The 18,539-nt window shown below is 38.8% G+C and overlaps 1 protein-coding gene across 1 annotated transcript in view; it reads left to right on the top strand.

Moving 5' to 3' along the window:
• PDE1C (phosphodiesterase 1C) overlaps positions 1–18,539 on the top strand; it is a 173,486-nt gene that overhangs the window by 16,471 nt on the left and 138,476 nt on the right. Inside the window, exon 2 of the mRNA XM_030971433.1 lies at positions 8,608–8,634. Coding sequence (XP_030827293.1) covers positions 8,608–8,634 — 27 coding nt within the window. The remainder of the gene's footprint in view (positions 1–8,607; positions 8,635–18,539) is intronic.

Raw genomic sequence — 18,539 nt, 5'->3', positions numbered from 1 at the left:
TACATAGCATAGTTTATATTAGTGTGTATATTTAACACACCACTTAAGAAAATTAATACAGCATAACTTTCTAACATACCACATATAATATTAATTTTAATATTTATGAAAAGCCAATCATAAAATATGCATTTTTCACAGACTGTCTTGCTCAAAACCATCCTAAACATACAGTATTCAATACAGATCAATTAAGTAAACCTTTCCTATGTTGCTTTTTCTTCTCTTTCTGTATACATACTGTGCCATGGAAAATACACTGACGTTAGCTTTCCTCTTCTGATAGCTGATGTTATTTATCAAAGTTTGAGCAAGCCATGATTGTCCTTTATTGAAATGAAGCTAAACCAATTATGTCAATCATTTTTATGTCAGTGGAAAATAAGGTACCTTTAACTAATACAGCTGTCACACTACTGCTGCAATAAAAGAATTATAATTGTATATAGTCCTGTCCAAGGTCAGTAGGGGGTTGATTTTACACTCACCTTGGGAGATAAGATCAAGACATGGGTCAAGTTTGTAGTACCAAATAGTTCAAGTCAGTTGTATCTTTATTAGCTGCAGGAACAGATCTCAAAAGCAGCTCCCTTCTTACAAGTCTTCTTCGCCCTTCTGCTTTCCCTCTCTCCATTCTTGAATCCTGCTTTGGTAGGGAGCTGGTGTCCAGCACTCAATGTGAAAAATGAAGTGCAATTACAGATCATCCGGTCTCAAGACAGCATATAGTATAATAACATCATTAAACTCAGTCTACTCAGATAGTATCCATAACACCCATTTGTAATACCTCTAGGCTCTATTCACTCTTTGCTAAATGGTAGAGAAGGGATTTCAGCTCTCTTGAACTTGTACTGCAGAAGAAATTCCTGACTGACTGTGATCACAGAGGTTATTTTGTAAGAAGAATTTAAACTCATTGCCTTTCCAGCTATGATTAACATCTACTCAGTACACATATTACACATTAAATGAGCAAGTAGGAAACCGGTTTCTAAGAGCCCTACAGTGGCAAAAGGTCACAGCTAAGCAGAGGCAGAACAAGAGACATCAATTGATCATATGTACTAATGATTGCAATCATTTTTGTAGACAAAGCTGTGCGTTTCTTTTTTGTTGCTTTTAAAAAACTTGGTAGTTAAACTGTTAAAATCCAATGGTCAGCCAGATGAACTAACATTTATTAAAATAGTACTTTCCTTGGACAAAATCAGACTCTATTTTCTGGCTTTGAATTACTTACATACATTATTTATTAACTGTGATTTGTTGGGTTGCTCACCTGTCTTGTTTCCATTTCTATTGAAATAATTCTACCAGTTTCAAGTTGTGAGAGCTTCTTTTCTTTCTGTACCTTCACCATGCATACCCATACTTTGGAGCACACAGGCTTTTCTAATCTACTTCAAATGAGACAAGCAACTGCCTCATCCTTGCCTGATTTCAGAATGTCCCCATATAGTTCAGGGCCCAATTTAAAATTATTTCCTTTGTTTTTAAAAAAATTCCACATAACCCTCCATCAAATTTTGAGTATCAGCTGAAATTTTGCCTTCTTTCTTCACCCTTCTTTCTTCTTACTGTTTCTTCTCCTCTGCTGTTAATAGTCTCTGAGATTGTATTGTTTTTAACCTAGCATATTCTGATAAACAGCCCATGTGGCAGAATTTTTTTTTTTTGTTATTGACTGGAGTGTGAGTAAAGCAAGAAAGGGCATAATTCTGTTTAAACTAAAGAATTAAAAACCTGTCAGAAACTGGTGGTATTATACCATTAGTAAATCTGGTCATCTCAACATATTTCTGAATTCTGGTCAGGGCTCCCATGGGATCCTGTGCTTTGCCTGATGCTGTAGTGTGTGCTGTGAGATTGAGGTTTTGTGAGCTGATTTATACTTGGTTATTAAAATAGGCTTTGTTAATGTAACATAAATGCACCTCTAATCCTGTGGTGATGATGATTATTTGGTAATGCACTGCATGATTGAGAATATTGAGCTGCTGGGAAAGATTTTCAATTTATTTTAAGTGATCCTATCAATCAACTTGATCTCAGCCTCCTTTGGAGTGCTGTGCCGAGGGACAATGCCTACCCCATACTGCTACGCCACTGCGACACACGAGATGGCACCTGAGCTTGTGAGCTGGGAAATGCTCTTAAATCCTTTTGTTTAGACATGGTCACCAAGGGAAAATCGTGGGAATTCTGGACCCATTAGCTGGAAGGGCCTGGGGGCAAGAGCAGTAAACATGAATTGTGGTTGGCTCTTATAGAAAAAGGTAGTGGAAGGAGATCATTCAGAAAAAACATAGATTCACCAATGGGTAAAAAGGAGCAGGAAAAAATCTTCCAGATGTGACTTGCAGACAGACATTTTTCTCTCTTGCCAAATTTCATTCTTTATGTTACAGTTGGTTTGCTAAACTACAAAGTAGGATTTTAGTAGTGTTATCTTAATACCAATTTTAATATCAAGAAACCCACCTCTGGCAGGAAAGAAAGGAAAAGGACCTGAGAGAATGTGTGTATTATGACATGGATATTTCACTCCAGTAAGGTGGCTTTTTTCTTTCTAAATGAGTTGGTCATAGGAGCCCTGCAGGGAAGCAGAGACTATTAGCCCTAGCTTGTGTGAGCTATGGATGTTGTGGGATTCCACTATTAAAGGACATTATTGTGTGCTTCTGTTAACAGAAGACTAAGCTTCCCCCTCATATCTTACAGATGCTAATTATAAAGCTTTTTAAATATAGGAGGAAAAATACCTCTTTCTCCTTGAGCCTATGAACAACTAATTTTAGCTTGCCAGAGCTTGTGGCAACTGTTTTCCTAAACAATCAAGGTTCCTCTGAAGAAGTGGCTTTTACAAAATGATCCTCTTAGGCAGGAAGAACAATCCCTTTTCTCTTATCATGCTTTACAATGTCAGTGACAACACTAAGGGTATGGCACACAAGCTCTGACAAGGCTTGCTGCATCAGCTGAAGGAGGTAATGCACTGGTAGTTCTTCTTCTCTGCAGAGTGGGCACTAAGGAGTGTATTTCAGATGTGGAAGTACAAAATCTGGCATCTCTGTGAATGTCACCATTGTTGGCAGTTTAAGCCAAAAGGTTGAACTGAGGCAACTGATGCCCGGAAGTGTCCTCATCTCTGCCAGCTGGGCTGTGGGGGTGCAGACCTGTGGCAGGGCACCACATACAAGGCAGCTGCTGGCAATAACTTTTTAAACAGTGTAGCAGATTTATTTTTTGCCTGTCTATTGGTAAGCTAAAAAGCTGTTGCCCTCTTTTTCACTAAGAAACACAGATCCAGCCTGAAAACACATGCTATGCTAGATCTAGGCTTGTGCACTCTCAACTGGTGGTACAAAGAGAGCACAGGCCACTGAGTTTTAGGGACTTCAAAAGATCCAACTGCTTTGATCAACTGTGTGTACCCTCTGAACTCATTGCAATGGCCAAGCAATACTGCCGTCCTGAGCTGGGTTTTCGGTGTTTTCCCCCAGCATGGGTCTGGATAGCGAGGTCCTGTTCAGCACAACCTGTCTGGGCCCGCAGGCAACTCCCAGCCGCAGGCAATCTTAGCAAGCAGTTGAGCTCTTAAGTGATCTCAGCTTTTAGGCGATTTCTAGTTCTTTAGTGATTTCAGCTCTTCGCTTGCTAAGTGCTGTAGCAGCAGACAGGGAGAGAGAGGAGAAGCGCTGTATGAATTTCCACAGAGGTGTCCTTTATAGGCCGCTTCTGCAAAGGGGGACCAGTGACAGCTCCTTCTCCTGAGCTGGGCAGAGGAGGGTGTTTATATAGGGTTTAGGAGTTTTGGAAATTGTCCAATGGTAAGGGTCGAGGCAAATATGACCTATAGTCTTACAGAGAGATAAGAAAGGGTCTGAGGGCAGAAGAGGGGTTTTTGCTCCAGTCATCATGACTAGCCATTTCCTATCTTAGGCTGCTGACTGCCAGGGAGGCCTTGCCGGCCCTGTGCCTGCTACAAAGCAAAACAGAACACATTAGATGAAGCCACTGTGAGTGTTGATTGTGAGCTTCAGCCTTAAAATTGAGCCATTCCACTGTCTCAGCAGCCTCAGGAGATTCTTCTGGTACTTCCCACCCTGAGCTAGGAAGTATCAGCCTATTGAAAAGTGTAATCTGCATTCAAATACGTGTACCTTAGGCCATCAATCATGCATCCACCAGCTGGTGGCCTAAGTCTGATCACTGCAGTGAAGATAGAAGCCTGCAGAGCCTTTTTCCAAGGGCAGATATAGCCCCTAATCTCTAGCAGAGTGTGAGCAGAGTGTGAGATTAACTTTCAAATTTTAGTATTTATTTTCAAGGATGAAACTAGACAAAGATCCTTCTATTACTTCTGCACCATCCACAGGTTTATCCATATTCAGAAAAGGTGCCATTAATACCTAGCCCTGTGGAATGAATGTGGAATAACACCATATTAACCGAACCGCTATTTTGAGTAAAAAAACATTAAGTGTTTAGATGATTTTTCAGAGGCTGTGTAGGAGTGAAATAGCAATTCATATAGCTAGTTGATATTATGAGTTGTATGGTTATGGTGCAAAACCAGGTTGGCTGACAGTTGTTTAATTCCCCCTACCCCTCTGTCCTCTCTTCTCTCTGTAGGTGCTCAGTTGACTCATTCAACTGTCTCAGAAGACTAAGGTCTGTGAACATCACTACTAAATGCAGGCACAGATTTTGTGTATTTATATTATATTCTCTTCATTTCCAGGTTCCTAGATGCAGAGGAAGGGCAGGTGCATTTCTGCAAAAACTCAAATGTAGGGTTACTTGGGCTCAAGTCATGAATTGCTGTGTAAAACCCTATAGACTAAAACTACAACCCTGAAGAGATAATAAATTAATGGAAAAGTGCCTGAAGGGAAAATACAGGGAAAAGCAAATTGGCTGATGCTGCACTGGAATTAAATGGCAAAATCAGCAGCATAACCATGAGAACAGACAACCGTGAAGAAGTTGATGGGCATCAAAGCACAAAGACAAATTTTTTATATCTATTTATTTCAATGGGAATTGTGTGGCCACACAGCATAACAATCTACATCTTTTTGAAGATTAAATGCCTTCAAAAATCTGTCCTAATTTTATTTTGGGCCAGTATGCTATTTTTATTTCTCTGGTTACAAGAAGGATTCATCCTCAGAAGAGAAGATACTGAAGTAGTTGACTCAATATTTTTGTTAACTTTATAGTTTCTGAGTTTAAAAATTTCATTTTACCTACCACTTCAATTATAAAATATCTATCTTTAAGTGTCTTACTACTTTTTTTTTTCCATTAGGCTCTAGCAGCCTTCTTAGACTAGGACTGACTCACTTCATACTATACTCATGCAAGTGTAACTGTATTAAGTTCTGTGAAGTTACTTTTAGTTTACACTGGTTGTATAGGGTCTATCTAGCGTGAGTCACTTGATAATTCTCTTCAGCATGAAAAAAAACCCTACTTTGTTCTAATTAATTTTTTTTAGTGTAAGCTAAATATAAACCTCTGAATAATACATTCCACAGCCAGTAAAAGGAATTGAATGAATGTGGCAGTCCGAGCATGACGGATGCAGTGAGAAAAACTGAACTTACACAGATTTGGTAATATCAATAAGCCTCTTTTCAGGCATGAGCACAGGATGGCTCACAGATGTGGGAAGCTGTAACATTACCTCCTTTAAATCTGTCTCATTCTTTCTCTCCTGGGAAAGAGTGTTTGTTCAAAAAATGAGAAGTCCCTTGTGCTTGACTGAACGTGTGCCTGTTTCCAGGTTTATTCTAGAGCATCTGCTGAAAGCAATTTCATGGATAGTTGTCTCTTCATAGATGCATCCTGGGGACATAAATCAAGATATCTTGTCCCAAGATATATTTTTAAATAAACAAACAAACAAAACCGCTCATAACAAAACAACCTCAAAAAACAACAACAACAAAAAAAAAAACCTGGAAACCCGACCAAATCTAAATCCAGCCCCGTCCAGTTTCCTCTTGTTAATGCACACATGGTTGCTGATTCAAGCCAGTCTGATGCTGGTTGTGGTATTAAAGAAGTAATTTCTAATTCCTTTGTTTCCAGTGATCTCATTTAATGGAAGGCCTGTCTAAGTGGTGGTTTGTAACCATAAAGAAGATAGATGTTGACACTGTGTTTCCAAAAACAAACTGAATACTATATTTACAAAAAGTTACATGTTACCAACACCATTTTTTTTATAATGTGGTGAGTGTCATTGTTAGACCTTGTTTTTTGAGATGCTGGAAGTTCAAGCATACAGAATTTTTTCCTGGATATCAGAATTTGCTAATGGTGTTCCTTTTAAAGCATATGCATGCAGTAGTGATATTGAATATATAGACAAGTGTTCCTCTAGTTATATTCTCTTCAAGTGTAAATTGCAAATTCAGTCAGTGCTTGGAAAAGCAGTCACTAACTTGGTGCATGTAAATTTTAATTGATTAGACTGCAGGTGTGAAAACAACAACAACAATAAAAAACTGTGTATAAGTTTTTAAAAATTTCTATTTCTTAGGCAATTCTTTTTTTTCCTAATGCTGTCATCTGTAATAGTACAGCTTTCTGATGTATTAAAAGTATTCTCGAATGAAAGGAACATTAAAGGTGTAACTGATCAGAAAAGTCATGCTATTAATCAAATGTAAAGAACACCCTAAGACTGGAGTTAATGAATTTTATCTTTACTCAAGTGTCTGAAAGAGAAACACATTATATAACATTATATGAAAGTCACTAACCAATGAAATTTGAATTAGTTCAGACAGTGTTGGAATGAACCATAAGAGCCTCTCAGGGGAAAAAATTAACTTGCAAATAATTTCGTTTTAAAACTTAAAAAAACTTGTATTTCTTGGGAATAAAGTCTTCTAATTAGTGTGCATTAGACTGGCCAATCAGATGGCCTATTTTTCAGCAGGTTTTTTGCCAGAAAACATAATGAAATTTTTTATTTGTCAGAGTATAAAGTTCCTAATACACATTCTTCAAAACAAAAGTTCTGCTTTTCATCCTTCTGAAATGAAAATGAAGAATTCTCATAGAATAAGATTTGTCCAGTTGCATTTCTGCTTTTATGTGTCAACACTCTTAAATGTCAGTAAGCTGTAAACTTGATACTGCTATGAATATTTTCTCTTTTACTCCTTTGCATAATTTCAAGTTTGAATAAGTAATTCTTCACACAGTAAATTGCAAATAAAATATTTTTAAAGTAGCTATTTAGTATTTTTATGATTCCAGCATGGTCAGAATATAGAAGTGGGTATAACCACAAGTACAATTTGTAAAGACATTTGTTGGATGAAACATTTTACAGTCAGGAGACATTATTCATGGCTCTTGTTAAGTAGAAAATAGCACTACATTCCATTTTGCCATGTTTCTTTTTTGTAAAGAAAGTTACTCTTTGTTTGGGTTTCTTAGACCCACCCTAGCTACAATTTTCCATCTACAGTAGTATCAGAAATGAAAGTAAACTTGATGCTAATAGCCATGCATCTATTTTAAAAATATTTGTTTGTTAAACAACATTGAAAATGTTGGGAATGTCTGTTAGTGTATTGCTAAATCACAGTCCACATTGAAAATTGTTTAATTCAATACTTGTGAAGTTTAACTATCATTAGTTTTACTTTAGAACATAAAAGCAGAGCTGAGTTCAAGTAAATAATTGCCATATTTTGCCAGCCTCTGTGCAAAGCCTTTGGAAACAGGTGCAGAAACAGCAGCTCACAGACAACATACAGTGCTGATACACCCCTGCAGGTAACTGTATAGCCACATAGACAGCTATACAGAAAGGCATGTATTGCCTTATTGTGTATTGCCTTACTCTGTGCATTGGTAGCCTGTGTCATTGCCTGCTGCTGAAGACAAAATCCACCATGTTAAGAGGTGGATAAGTAAGAGGTAAGTAAGAGGTTTGCAGCCTTTGCTGTAATTGATGTGGTGTAAGTATTGGCGTAGAGAAGAGGTCCTATATGCTTATCTGCACTTGCCATTCCTAGTCCTGGGTTAAAGGTCTGTAAGTTCTCAAGATAGGTGCAACAAAGTGAAGCTCGGTGGTGTGGTATCTGGAATTTGTCGGAGTACAGAACTTGCTAGGATCTAGACTTTCTTTCTAGAGAGAGACTGTTCTAAAACCACTGGAGTTTTCCTCTGAGTGACCACAGATAATATGGTTGGATGCATTTCATTACTCCTTGTTAATGGGAACTTCACAGAACTTATCTTAATTATCTGTTGGATGAGAGATGTAAATATTACAACTAGTAAATACAAGTACATTTCTGACACTTGGACTTCCTGCTAAGTCATTTAGAATAATAAATATTTTTTCCTAGTTGCAACAACCCTTTCTCACAAGAAAGAGTAGTATGTGCATACAAGCAAACACAATTTTTTTCTCCTGAATTTAGTGGCAACCACAACTGAGGTTAGTGGTGGTTGCTGAATTGCTCCTGAATTGCTTCACTGAATTGCTCCTGAATTGCTTCTGACCCTCTCCTTTTCCTCCTTGCCTGTGAAGCCTTCTCATCTCAGTTGTATTTTGTTCTTTTCCTGCAGGAGAAAATATAAGAAAACATCACAGAGGTAAGAGTAAATCGCAGAGGACTGGAAGGCATTTGTGAGTCATTTCTCTCTTTAGTAAGGGGTTTGAAAAAGGATTTTCCTGTTACCAGGTTGGTGGTTTTTTTCTTTTCTTTCCTGGGGAAATGCCATTCCACTGATTGTTTCCCACTTTAAGGACCATCTTGTGCTGCTGCTGCTCCCAATCTCCTTTGCTGCTAATGGCAGTCCTTCCTTCTGATGTTAGTGGTAGTTCTCTCTGAGTAAGGACAGAAATATTTGTCTTTGAAGGTGAAATCCTAACATTTGCACCGTTTCTTCTGCAAGATCTGCTGGCTCTAACTTGTATTGTTTGCTTATTCGGTAATAACAAAATGAATTGCAGGCTTGTAGAGTTACTAATAATCTGTGCCATTGCAGTAGACTGAAGGAAAATGTGAATCCTGTTAAGAGTCCATATTACAGCCTCCAGATGTAGTTATCTTACTTCTTCCTTGTAGGAGGCAGGCTCAGTGGGTGTCTTTGACAGATAAATTTTCTTGTTTTGGAACCCCTGAGCATGCTGGCAGTTAAGCCAATGTGATGCCTCAGTCAGCTGATGCATCATAGGCACCACTCCTGTTTGCTATAACTCTTTGGTGAAGATTATCACTCTAATGCAGCAATGACAGGATAGGCTATATGCATACTTGTGTGTTACAGCCACAAGAAACTGAAGTGTGGTGGCTTGAGTCTTGGACAAGGTGGGTTTAAGCTATAAGAGTTTAGTAAAAAATACTGATTTGGAGACTTCTATGGTGATCTGTGCAAGAGGGCATTGGATAATGTGAGACACAAGAACAGGGAGAAGGTAAATATGCTCCCAGATTGTTTTTCTAAATATGGGGTTGACACTGTAGGTCTGCTTTTGCAGGTCTACTTTTCTCCCCATTTCCCTTGCTGCTGCCATGATTATTAATTAATTACGAACATTTCTCTGGCCACAGGTCTTCAGCTGCTGCAAGAAGATTGTTTCCAGAATGAATGATTGCACTGTGTTTGTGTGTATTTGTGAGTGCCTTGACTGCTAGCATTGTCAAAGCATTGCATTGAGTACTGTGTCTTATTTAGATATCTCTTCTGCGTGCATAACTGTGACAATAGCAAGGTTTGTATTCAGCATCTCTTTTCTATGGGAGACTTTCTGTAAGCCTCAGAAGAGAGATGTAAGTATGTTCTACAAGTCTAATTGTAGAACATACTTGTACATTCTTGTATTGATGACATACATAGAATACAATATGTCAGGTTTTTTAAACATAGCATTACAGGGATAAGTTTTGTGCCCTGTGGGACTTTGAACTTTCTGGTTTTTTTCTCTTACTGTTACGCATGCCAGCTGCCTGCCTGATGGTATGCATCCTTGCAGCAATTTTGCAAATGGACTTTCATGACCTTCTGATGTCTAAAATGATGTGAGCTCTGCAGAGGCCAAAAGGCCACTGCAGGGACCAGCATATGGCAACTGCTGAGCAGCTGCTCCTGATAACCTTGCCCAATAGGCACTGACTGCTGGTCCAGAGGGCTCTGTAGCACAATGGGCTAACTGTTATTTAGGTCTAGGAACCGCACATTGGCAGCACCTAGGGAAACCTAGATGGCTAGTAAGATTCTGCCTTGAATTTTCCACCTGCTGAGTGACAAAGTATGATGCTAAATGGAAAATTGCACATACTGCCACCTGGTGCAAAAGTGTAAAATCCAGCAAAAAGAAGTGGTAGGACAGCAGTTTGCTTAAAGTCTGGTTTTAAATAACACCTATTGAGTTAGTAATTCCAGCAATGTTGCATCTTCTAGTGGCTTTAGTTTTTTATCTTCCAATTTGTGATCCTGGCACATGTGGTTGCTGGTAGAGCCTACGAAACTAAAAAAGCCCTAGACATAGGATAAATAGTTCTTAGCAATAACCAAAACATTGTGTTATTTATATTCTTCTCAAACACAGCACCTACTAGCCAAGACACAGCACTACAGCACCTACTAGAAAAATAACACAGAGTATTAACTATCCCAGCTGAAAGCATATCTAGATGTAACTTCACAGCTTGTGGCCTAAATCAGGCTAAGCAAGCTACTCAGGCTAAGCAAGTGAAGCTAAGAAGACTAAATCCACACTGTATTATAACTGTGTGTAGCTCATTCTGCTTCAAATGTACTTATGCTAAAGAAGTAGTATGTCTCAGCAGGAAATGTAAAAAAGAGTCTTTGAAATATGACTTTGGCCCTGAATAAAAGCATCCTAATGGGTCCTGCAAAATACTAATGTGGTTTCTTCAAAAAAAGATTGTACTCTGATTAAGAAAGGTTGACACCTGATACAAACCACATGGCCAGAATATTAAGACCTCCCTAATCTTCAGAAGGATTTTGTTTTTTCTACTTCAGACAATAAGGCAGGAAACTCATAAGCAGAGGTCTTTTCCATTCCTTTCTCCTTTTCTTATTCTTTCTCATCTATGTATGCGCTTCTTAGTTCCAGTTTGCTTCAGCAGTTAATATGTTCTTAGAGAAATGTATTTATGCTAGTGTGGAGCACAAGAGAAGAAACCGTAAAAGTAATGGTGTTACTTACAAAATAAGTGGAAAAGTGTATTTTTCCCCCAAATTTAGTTGGTAATCATCAGGGTTGCTTATGCTGACACCTCTGTAGGTAAAAACGATCCACTGTCACTTTTGAAATATATTGCCTTGTATGTCTCATTCTAAGTAATCTTTAAGTTTTGGCATTTACTTCCTGTGAGGAAAACTCTGTTCTGAGATTAATCTCATCTTTTAGTGCTATTAGGCACACTAAAGAGATCTTTATTGGAATGAAGCATCAGTGCTCTCTCAAAGCTGATTGAGTAAGGACATTATCGCAGAATGAGTAAAGTTGCAAGGGACCACGGTGGGTCATCTGGCCCAACCTTCCTGCTCAAACTGGGTCATCTTAGAGTACATGTTAAAGGAGTGTGTCCAGTGGTTCTTCAACATCTTCAAGGGAGACTCCACCCCCTCTCTGATCAATCTATTGCAGTATGTGGTCACCCATACAGTAAAGTTCTTCCTCATACACAAGTGGATAGGTAGTTCATTGATTTTTTTCTATCAAGCATTTATAGGGTATGAACTATAGCAACTTCTTGGCAATTTTCAGTACTGGGTTATAACAGAAATCTGGTCATTTAAATTACCCTAAGATGAAGCATTTCCATGACTAATTCAGACCTCCTGTGTCTTAGCTGTGTATTAAATTTGCTTTGGATTGATAAGGAGTTGTTTTAGTCCTTCACTTTGATTTAGCAGTCAGACGTTGGAGAGGAGTGGGAGATAAGGAGGAAAGAGGTAGAAAGAACAAAATTGTTAGTGACTGATCTTATCTTGACAGTTAATATGTGAACAAGCTTTTAGTTGGGGACATCCTCAGAGGGTGGGTGATGCAACTGAAGTCCTACATAAGCTTCCAGACATCAAAATATCTCACTTCTTAAATGTGTGTCTCTCTTGCAAATGATTATGGGTGAATCCTAAGGCATTTTGTTAAAAATCTATCAAATGCAAGGGATAAGGCATCTTTGCTGAGAGAATTTGTCCTAGGAGAGAATCAGCTATCTCCTGGCAACAGGACGTTTTCTCAAGTGAAATTTCTCACTTTTAGTGTGAATTACACTTAAACCATGTACTGGTTTTGGCTGGGATAGAATTAATTTTCCTCTTAGTAGCACTGGTACAGTGCTATGTTTTGGATTTAGTATGAGAACAACATTGATAACACACTGATGGTTTTAATTGTTGCTAAGTGGAGCTAGCTTTAGAACAAGGACTTTTCCATTTCCCATGCTCTGACAATGAGGAGGTCCACAAAAGCCTGTGAAGGAGTAGAGCCAGGACAGCTGACACAAACCAGCCAAATGGATATTCCACACCACAGAACATCATGGTTTATATACAAACCAGAAGGAGCTAGCCAGAAGCTGCTGATCACTACTTGGTAATGGGCTTGACATCAGTCCATTGGTGATGAGCAATGGCATTCCTTATTTCTCTTGGGTGTTATTTCTTGCTCTTCTTTTCATTTTATTATTATTACATCTTGCTTCAATTATTGTGTTCTTAGCTCAATCCACAACTTTTAACTTTATTATAATTCTCCTCCCTATCCCACTGAAGGGGTCAAGAGTGAAGAGAGTAAGTGAGCATCTGTGAATTTCATGTGTACATTTCCAGGGTTTGGATTCCTATTATGCTCCAATGGATGATGATGTTATATTTTCATCATGCAGAAGAATAATTGTTCTCCTGCTGAGGAGAAGGTTCTCAAGTAGAAACTTCCATTTGTTATATGCTTACTTCCATTTGTTATATACTTACCTGCACATGTTATGCTTTACAAAGGCTTTGTAAAATGTCTCAGGTGGATATAAATTAATTGTGGATTATACGTTTGACTGTACTCAAAGATGTGCCTGACTGTGTGTGTGTATAAGTGGGTACATGTACAACAGGTACATTATAGATGCACCTAGATTATTAAGACTAATCCTAAGATCTCAGCAGTAAGATTTGGTACACTAATTTCCAAAGACATGGTGTGGATTTTTTGTGTTGTAATTTTATTTTTTTTTCCCTCAGGAAGATTTTGGGAATAATTATGGTACAGAAGTGCTTTGTTTTGTCATGAGAGCAGGATTTTGAGCATCTGGGCCTCCAAGGCCTAGTCAGAAAACCTTTTCTATCGCTAGTGTTTTTAACAATTATTACTACTTATTGCTAATCATTCTGATTCATAGAATACTTAAATCCACATTCCCCCTCACCTAGTTACAATCATATCTTCAGAGAGGAAATATAGCAATTGTCTGAACATAATAGAAGTGCTGTAGTTAAATCATTGTGTGTTTCTGAGGCTATTGCTCTTAATATATACAAGTAACTTATTTCTTGAGCTGCTGTGCAACACATACAGATTTAGTGGTGCATGTAATTAAGGTTCAAACTTTGGAACCTGACTTGACTAATATTTACACAAACAAAGTTTTCAGCTTATTTTATTTCCTGTCTTGTTTAATACAAGCTATTTTTTAAAGAGGAAAAAATATTCCTCTTCTCTTAAATTTGTTGTCAGAAACAATACAGTACAGACAGTGCTCTTTGGACTTGTTGATCAGTGATAGGCTTGTATACCATTGTCTTATCAGGCTGGTTTTCAGAGCCTGGCATGTTAGTAGTAACAAGTGGATAGGATGAAAGTGGTTCTTTCCTGGATTCTCACTTGTTCTTTCTGGGAAAATTCGCTGCAGATACCACTTATTTTGATTTTTAATGAAAACCAAAGTAAAAATTTAAGAAGTGAAAGATGCTGACAACATTTCAACAATTCCATACATGGAATTCTATTCTGATTTCTTTGTCTGCCAAGGGCTGGTTTAAAATTCTAGGGTTTTTTTTCCCCTTGCACTATCAAAACAGATACTACTATAACTGAGTTTCACATGAACTGGTATTTCCCTTGGAGGTTTTCTCAGCTAGCTAATAACATTTATACAAATTCCAGTGGTACTGACTTAAGACTTCTTCTCCACTTCTGTCTTTTAATGAAGAAAGAAATGCTTATCTGCTACTGACTGCAAGAATTGTGTGATCCACACCCCAGAAGAGAGACAGTCCTGTAATTTACATCTTGTGGTTTTGTGAAAGAAGTCATTGGTATTGGAGCATCTGGTTAAGCCCTGCAAAGTGCAACAGCATGTTGATTTTCATGGGAGTACTCAAGGAATGTTTAGGTGCAGAGACGAAGCTAGTTTACAACAGCTGCTGAAACAAACTTGTTGTAGGTCATGACTAAGCAGACTGATGGAAAAAAATTGGACTACAAATGCTGAGTTATGTATGGATAAAGAAATGAGTTTGCTTTCCCGGGAAGCCAGTCCAACACCTTTTGATAGGAGCTGTTGATGATGTGAAAAGTAATTAACTTGTTGCTGCTTTTTTGTTAGTCTTGCTAAGCTGCATGAATAGTTGTACTTCAGCTTTCAAATTGCAGTTGCAATTCTTTTTTTCTTTCACCTGGCAATACTGTGGATGTTTTCAGATCATGGTGACAAAGTCTCCTTGTGTAACTTTCAGCACTAATAAACAGTCACAGCATCACAGAAATGCAGAATGAAGTTGAAAGGGATCTCAGTGGGTCATATGGCCCAACCTCCCTGCTCAAACAGGGTCATTGTAGAGTCATAGCAAAGGATTGTGTCCAGATGGTTTTAATATCTTCTGCAAGGGAGACTCCACACCCTCTCTGGTCAATCTACTGCAGTGTGTGGTCACCTACACAAAGAAGTTCTTCCTCATATGCTGGTGGAACTTCCTGTGCATCAGTTTCTGACCATTACCTCTAGTCTTGCTGCTTGTCACCACCGAGAAGAGCCTGGTCCTACTCTCTTCACACCTTCCCTTCACACCTTCCCTTGCTACGTAGACATTGATAATGTCCCATGTCAATTGTCTCATCTTGAGGCTTATGTGGCCCATCTCCCTCAGCCTATCCTTGTAAGAGATGCTCCAGCCCCTTAATGGTCTTTGTTGGCTTGGACTTGCGGTTATCAAGTTTGCCTTGTAGTTCTGTAACATTTGAGCCAGGGAAGATCTTTCTTCCAACATTTGTTACCCTGATTCTCCAGCATCAGAGATCCCTGAGGGCTGGTCTTTTCAGTGAGGTTGATCTGCCATTCCTTGTTACCAGGGTCCCCCCCTCCATTTAGGAAGGCCCACGTTAGCCTTTCTTTTCTCTTTGTTATTGATGTATTTGAAGAAGACTTCCTTGTTGCCCTTGGCATCCCTGGCCATGTTTAATTCCAGATGGACCTTGGTTATTCTTGTCTTATTTCTACTTATTCTGAAAATCCCTCTATATCCCTTCTAAGTGGTCTGACCATGCTTCCACCTCCTGTGTGTCTCCTGTTTATACTTGAGTAATGACAGGAGTTCTTTATTCATTTACGTAGTTCTCTTGCCCCCTTTATCTGATTTCTTGTTCATTGGGATACGTCGCTCTTGAGCCCAGAGGAAGGGATCCTGGAATATCAACCAGCTCTCTTAAACTCCTCTTTCCTGTAGAGTCTGTTCCCATATAATTCTTCCTGGGAGATCCCTGAAGAGACTGAAGTTTGTTGTCCTGAACTCCAAGGTGACAATTACCTGCTGCCCTGCTTCCTCTTTGCCCATTACTGAGCTTCACAGTCTCATGGTCATTACAGCCAAGGCTGCTCCCAACTTTCACATCTCCAGCAACTCCTTCCTGTTTGTTTGTATAAAAGTCAAGCAGCACATCATTCCTTCTTGGATTCTCTATTACCTATGTCAGAAAGTTGTCATCAATGCTTTCCAGGAACCACTTAGACTGTTCGTGTTTTGCTGTGTTGCTTCTCTAGTGGGTAGTTAAGAGAATTTCATGAGAACCAATGCCTATTTCTTTAAAACTGCTTCCAGCTGCCTGTAGAAGGCCTTATCTATTTCATTCTCCTGCTCAAATGACCTGTAGCAAACACCCACAACAATGTCACTATTACTAGTCTACTGGTGATGGAGAGGGGTGGGGAGACTGAGTGGTGGTCATCAGAATCTGAATTTGTTGTGGGCTATGAATGCTTATACTATTCTAGGAAGGCTAGTAATTTTTTACTACAATGATTGGGCTAATCATCACATAAACAAACTTACACATTTTGAAACATCTCTTGCTTATAGAGTTGACTCAATCTTCTTCCCAATCTGATCCAATTTTCTTTTCCCATCAGTCAGCCTGATTTAATCTTCAAAGTTCTGTTTGTTCTTGCCAAGGTATCCTGATTATCAAATCTCTTATGCTAATCAGGTCCAGAGTACTCTCTGTCCTGTGTGCCTCAATACTAGTCTGATGATTTATTCTAATCTGTAAACTCTCAACTTGCTCATCATCTGCTCCAAGACAGAGCTTGGTACAGTGTAAGTGTTGCACATAGAAAGTCTCCCTGGTCTGTCTCTCCTAAACAGTGTGTAGCCCTTCATTTCAACATTCCAATTTTGTGAGCTATCCCACCACACCTCCATTATCAAAATTATATCAAAGCTCTGTAATGCACACAGTTCTCAAACTCCTCCTGTTTGTTCCCCATATTGCATGTGTTGGTATACAGGCACTTTATAAAAGTATTTGATTGTATCAATATCCCGGCAGGTGTGCAAAGGGATGCCCCATAGTCCCTGTGCCTAATGTTGGTTATGTCTTTGGCCACTTGTGCTTGATTAAGATTGATTTTTAAACTTCCTTTTGGTACTAGCTTGGTTACTACAGTTCTTCCCCTCCCAAACCTTACGCCTGTTGAGCCTAGCTATGCCTCTGCAGCTTGCTGGTCGTGTGTCCCCTATACCCCGATTCTTCAGACTATGCTGTATTCTGCAATTTGATGATCAGCTACTCTCCCAGGAGGCGCCTCCCCAAGAGCTGTGTTTGCTTCTATGTGCTCCCTGCCATCCGCAGCCTGTGCACTCATCGCTCGGGTCCGCTCTGCTGGCCAGTTCTTGTCTTTTCTTGTTTTGTGCTGTCTTGCGGCTGGTCGTAGCTATATTTCTTTCACTACTTGGTGTATTCAGTTTCTGAGTTTCATCTCACTGCAGGCTGTGATTCACAGCAGGGTGTTCTGCAATCAGAACTTCTTTCACTGTAGACTGCTCACTTGCAACTTTGTGTGTTCTGTTCTCAAGTCCTGTCTTGGCTTGGCCCGTGTCGTTTTTCATGGTAGACTTGGCCGTCACCTCCCACAATCATGTTGGGGTCACCAGAGATTGGAATAAATCGGGTGACACTCCATTTTCTTCATATAGGAAAAAGCCCATTCTTTATTCATATAATTCATTTTTATACAGTTTTACAGATCCCATGTGTGACTCCAGTTGGTTAGTAGTTTTCTTGCCAATTACTCTGTTGGTTAGTAAAAGGTATTTTACTTGTCCATCAAACCTCTTTATTCTTAAATTGTTTACGTATTTTCTTCCCTGATTCTCATGGGCTAGATCTAGTGTTTATACAGGTGCTAGTTGTTTTTTACCCAGGAATAGACTGTTATCTTAATGAACTATTCATACCAGGATTGTTTTCACATGGGAACTTGCAAAGAGCTTGCTGTACTTAGTAGTAGCAGGCTAGCTACTGATCTAACACAGCAGACTTGATTATATGTGGCCTTCCTTTAATAATTTTTCTACTTGACTGCTACAGCATAGCACTTCAATAAACCTGTGATTATCCTCTGGATTGACATAGTTTGAGAGTGAATGAGAGACTTGCTTGGTAATAGAACTGGCAAAATTCCATTTCCTAAAGAAATGGGGCAAATGATGTAAACAAAATCGTGGCTACCTTTTTCAGATGCAGACTTTGTGATATATATATGTAACTGCCCCTTCTTAATTTCAAAAATTATTTTGTTATAATAAGAGCAGACCATATAGCATTCACCCATCTCTTCTTCCAGCTGTTTGTTGAAAGGATGTAATTATGAGTATGTTTCTTCAAACCATCATATGCAACACTTATTCATCAGAAGCTTACAATCTGAATTAGGAACAGGCTAGCCAGGCATCAGGTTTTATGAGCATATGACAGGTTTGTCTCTGTGAAAGGATTTCAACTTCAGGAATGAATGTAGGAACATTGATGAAAGCATGAACTCAATAGGAAACAAAAAAAACCCTATTATTTCTGCTTTCAACTAAAATTTGATTAGAACTAATATTATTAATGTTTACAAATGACAAGTATTTTCAGTGGATTAAGAAATGGAACTCATGTTTTGGTCAGGAGTACAAAGAGATGTCTTCCAAAGGCCCTCTTGGCAATCCTCCTTCAGACCCTTTCTAATAGCTTTATATTTTTT

Source organism: Camarhynchus parvulus, chromosome 2 (assembly GCF_901933205.1).
Source record: "Camarhynchus parvulus chromosome 2, STF_HiC, whole genome shotgun sequence".
Classification (NCBI taxonomy): Eukaryota; Metazoa; Chordata; class Aves; order Passeriformes; family Thraupidae; genus Camarhynchus; species Camarhynchus parvulus.
This window is presented reverse-complemented; position numbering and strand designations above follow the sequence as displayed.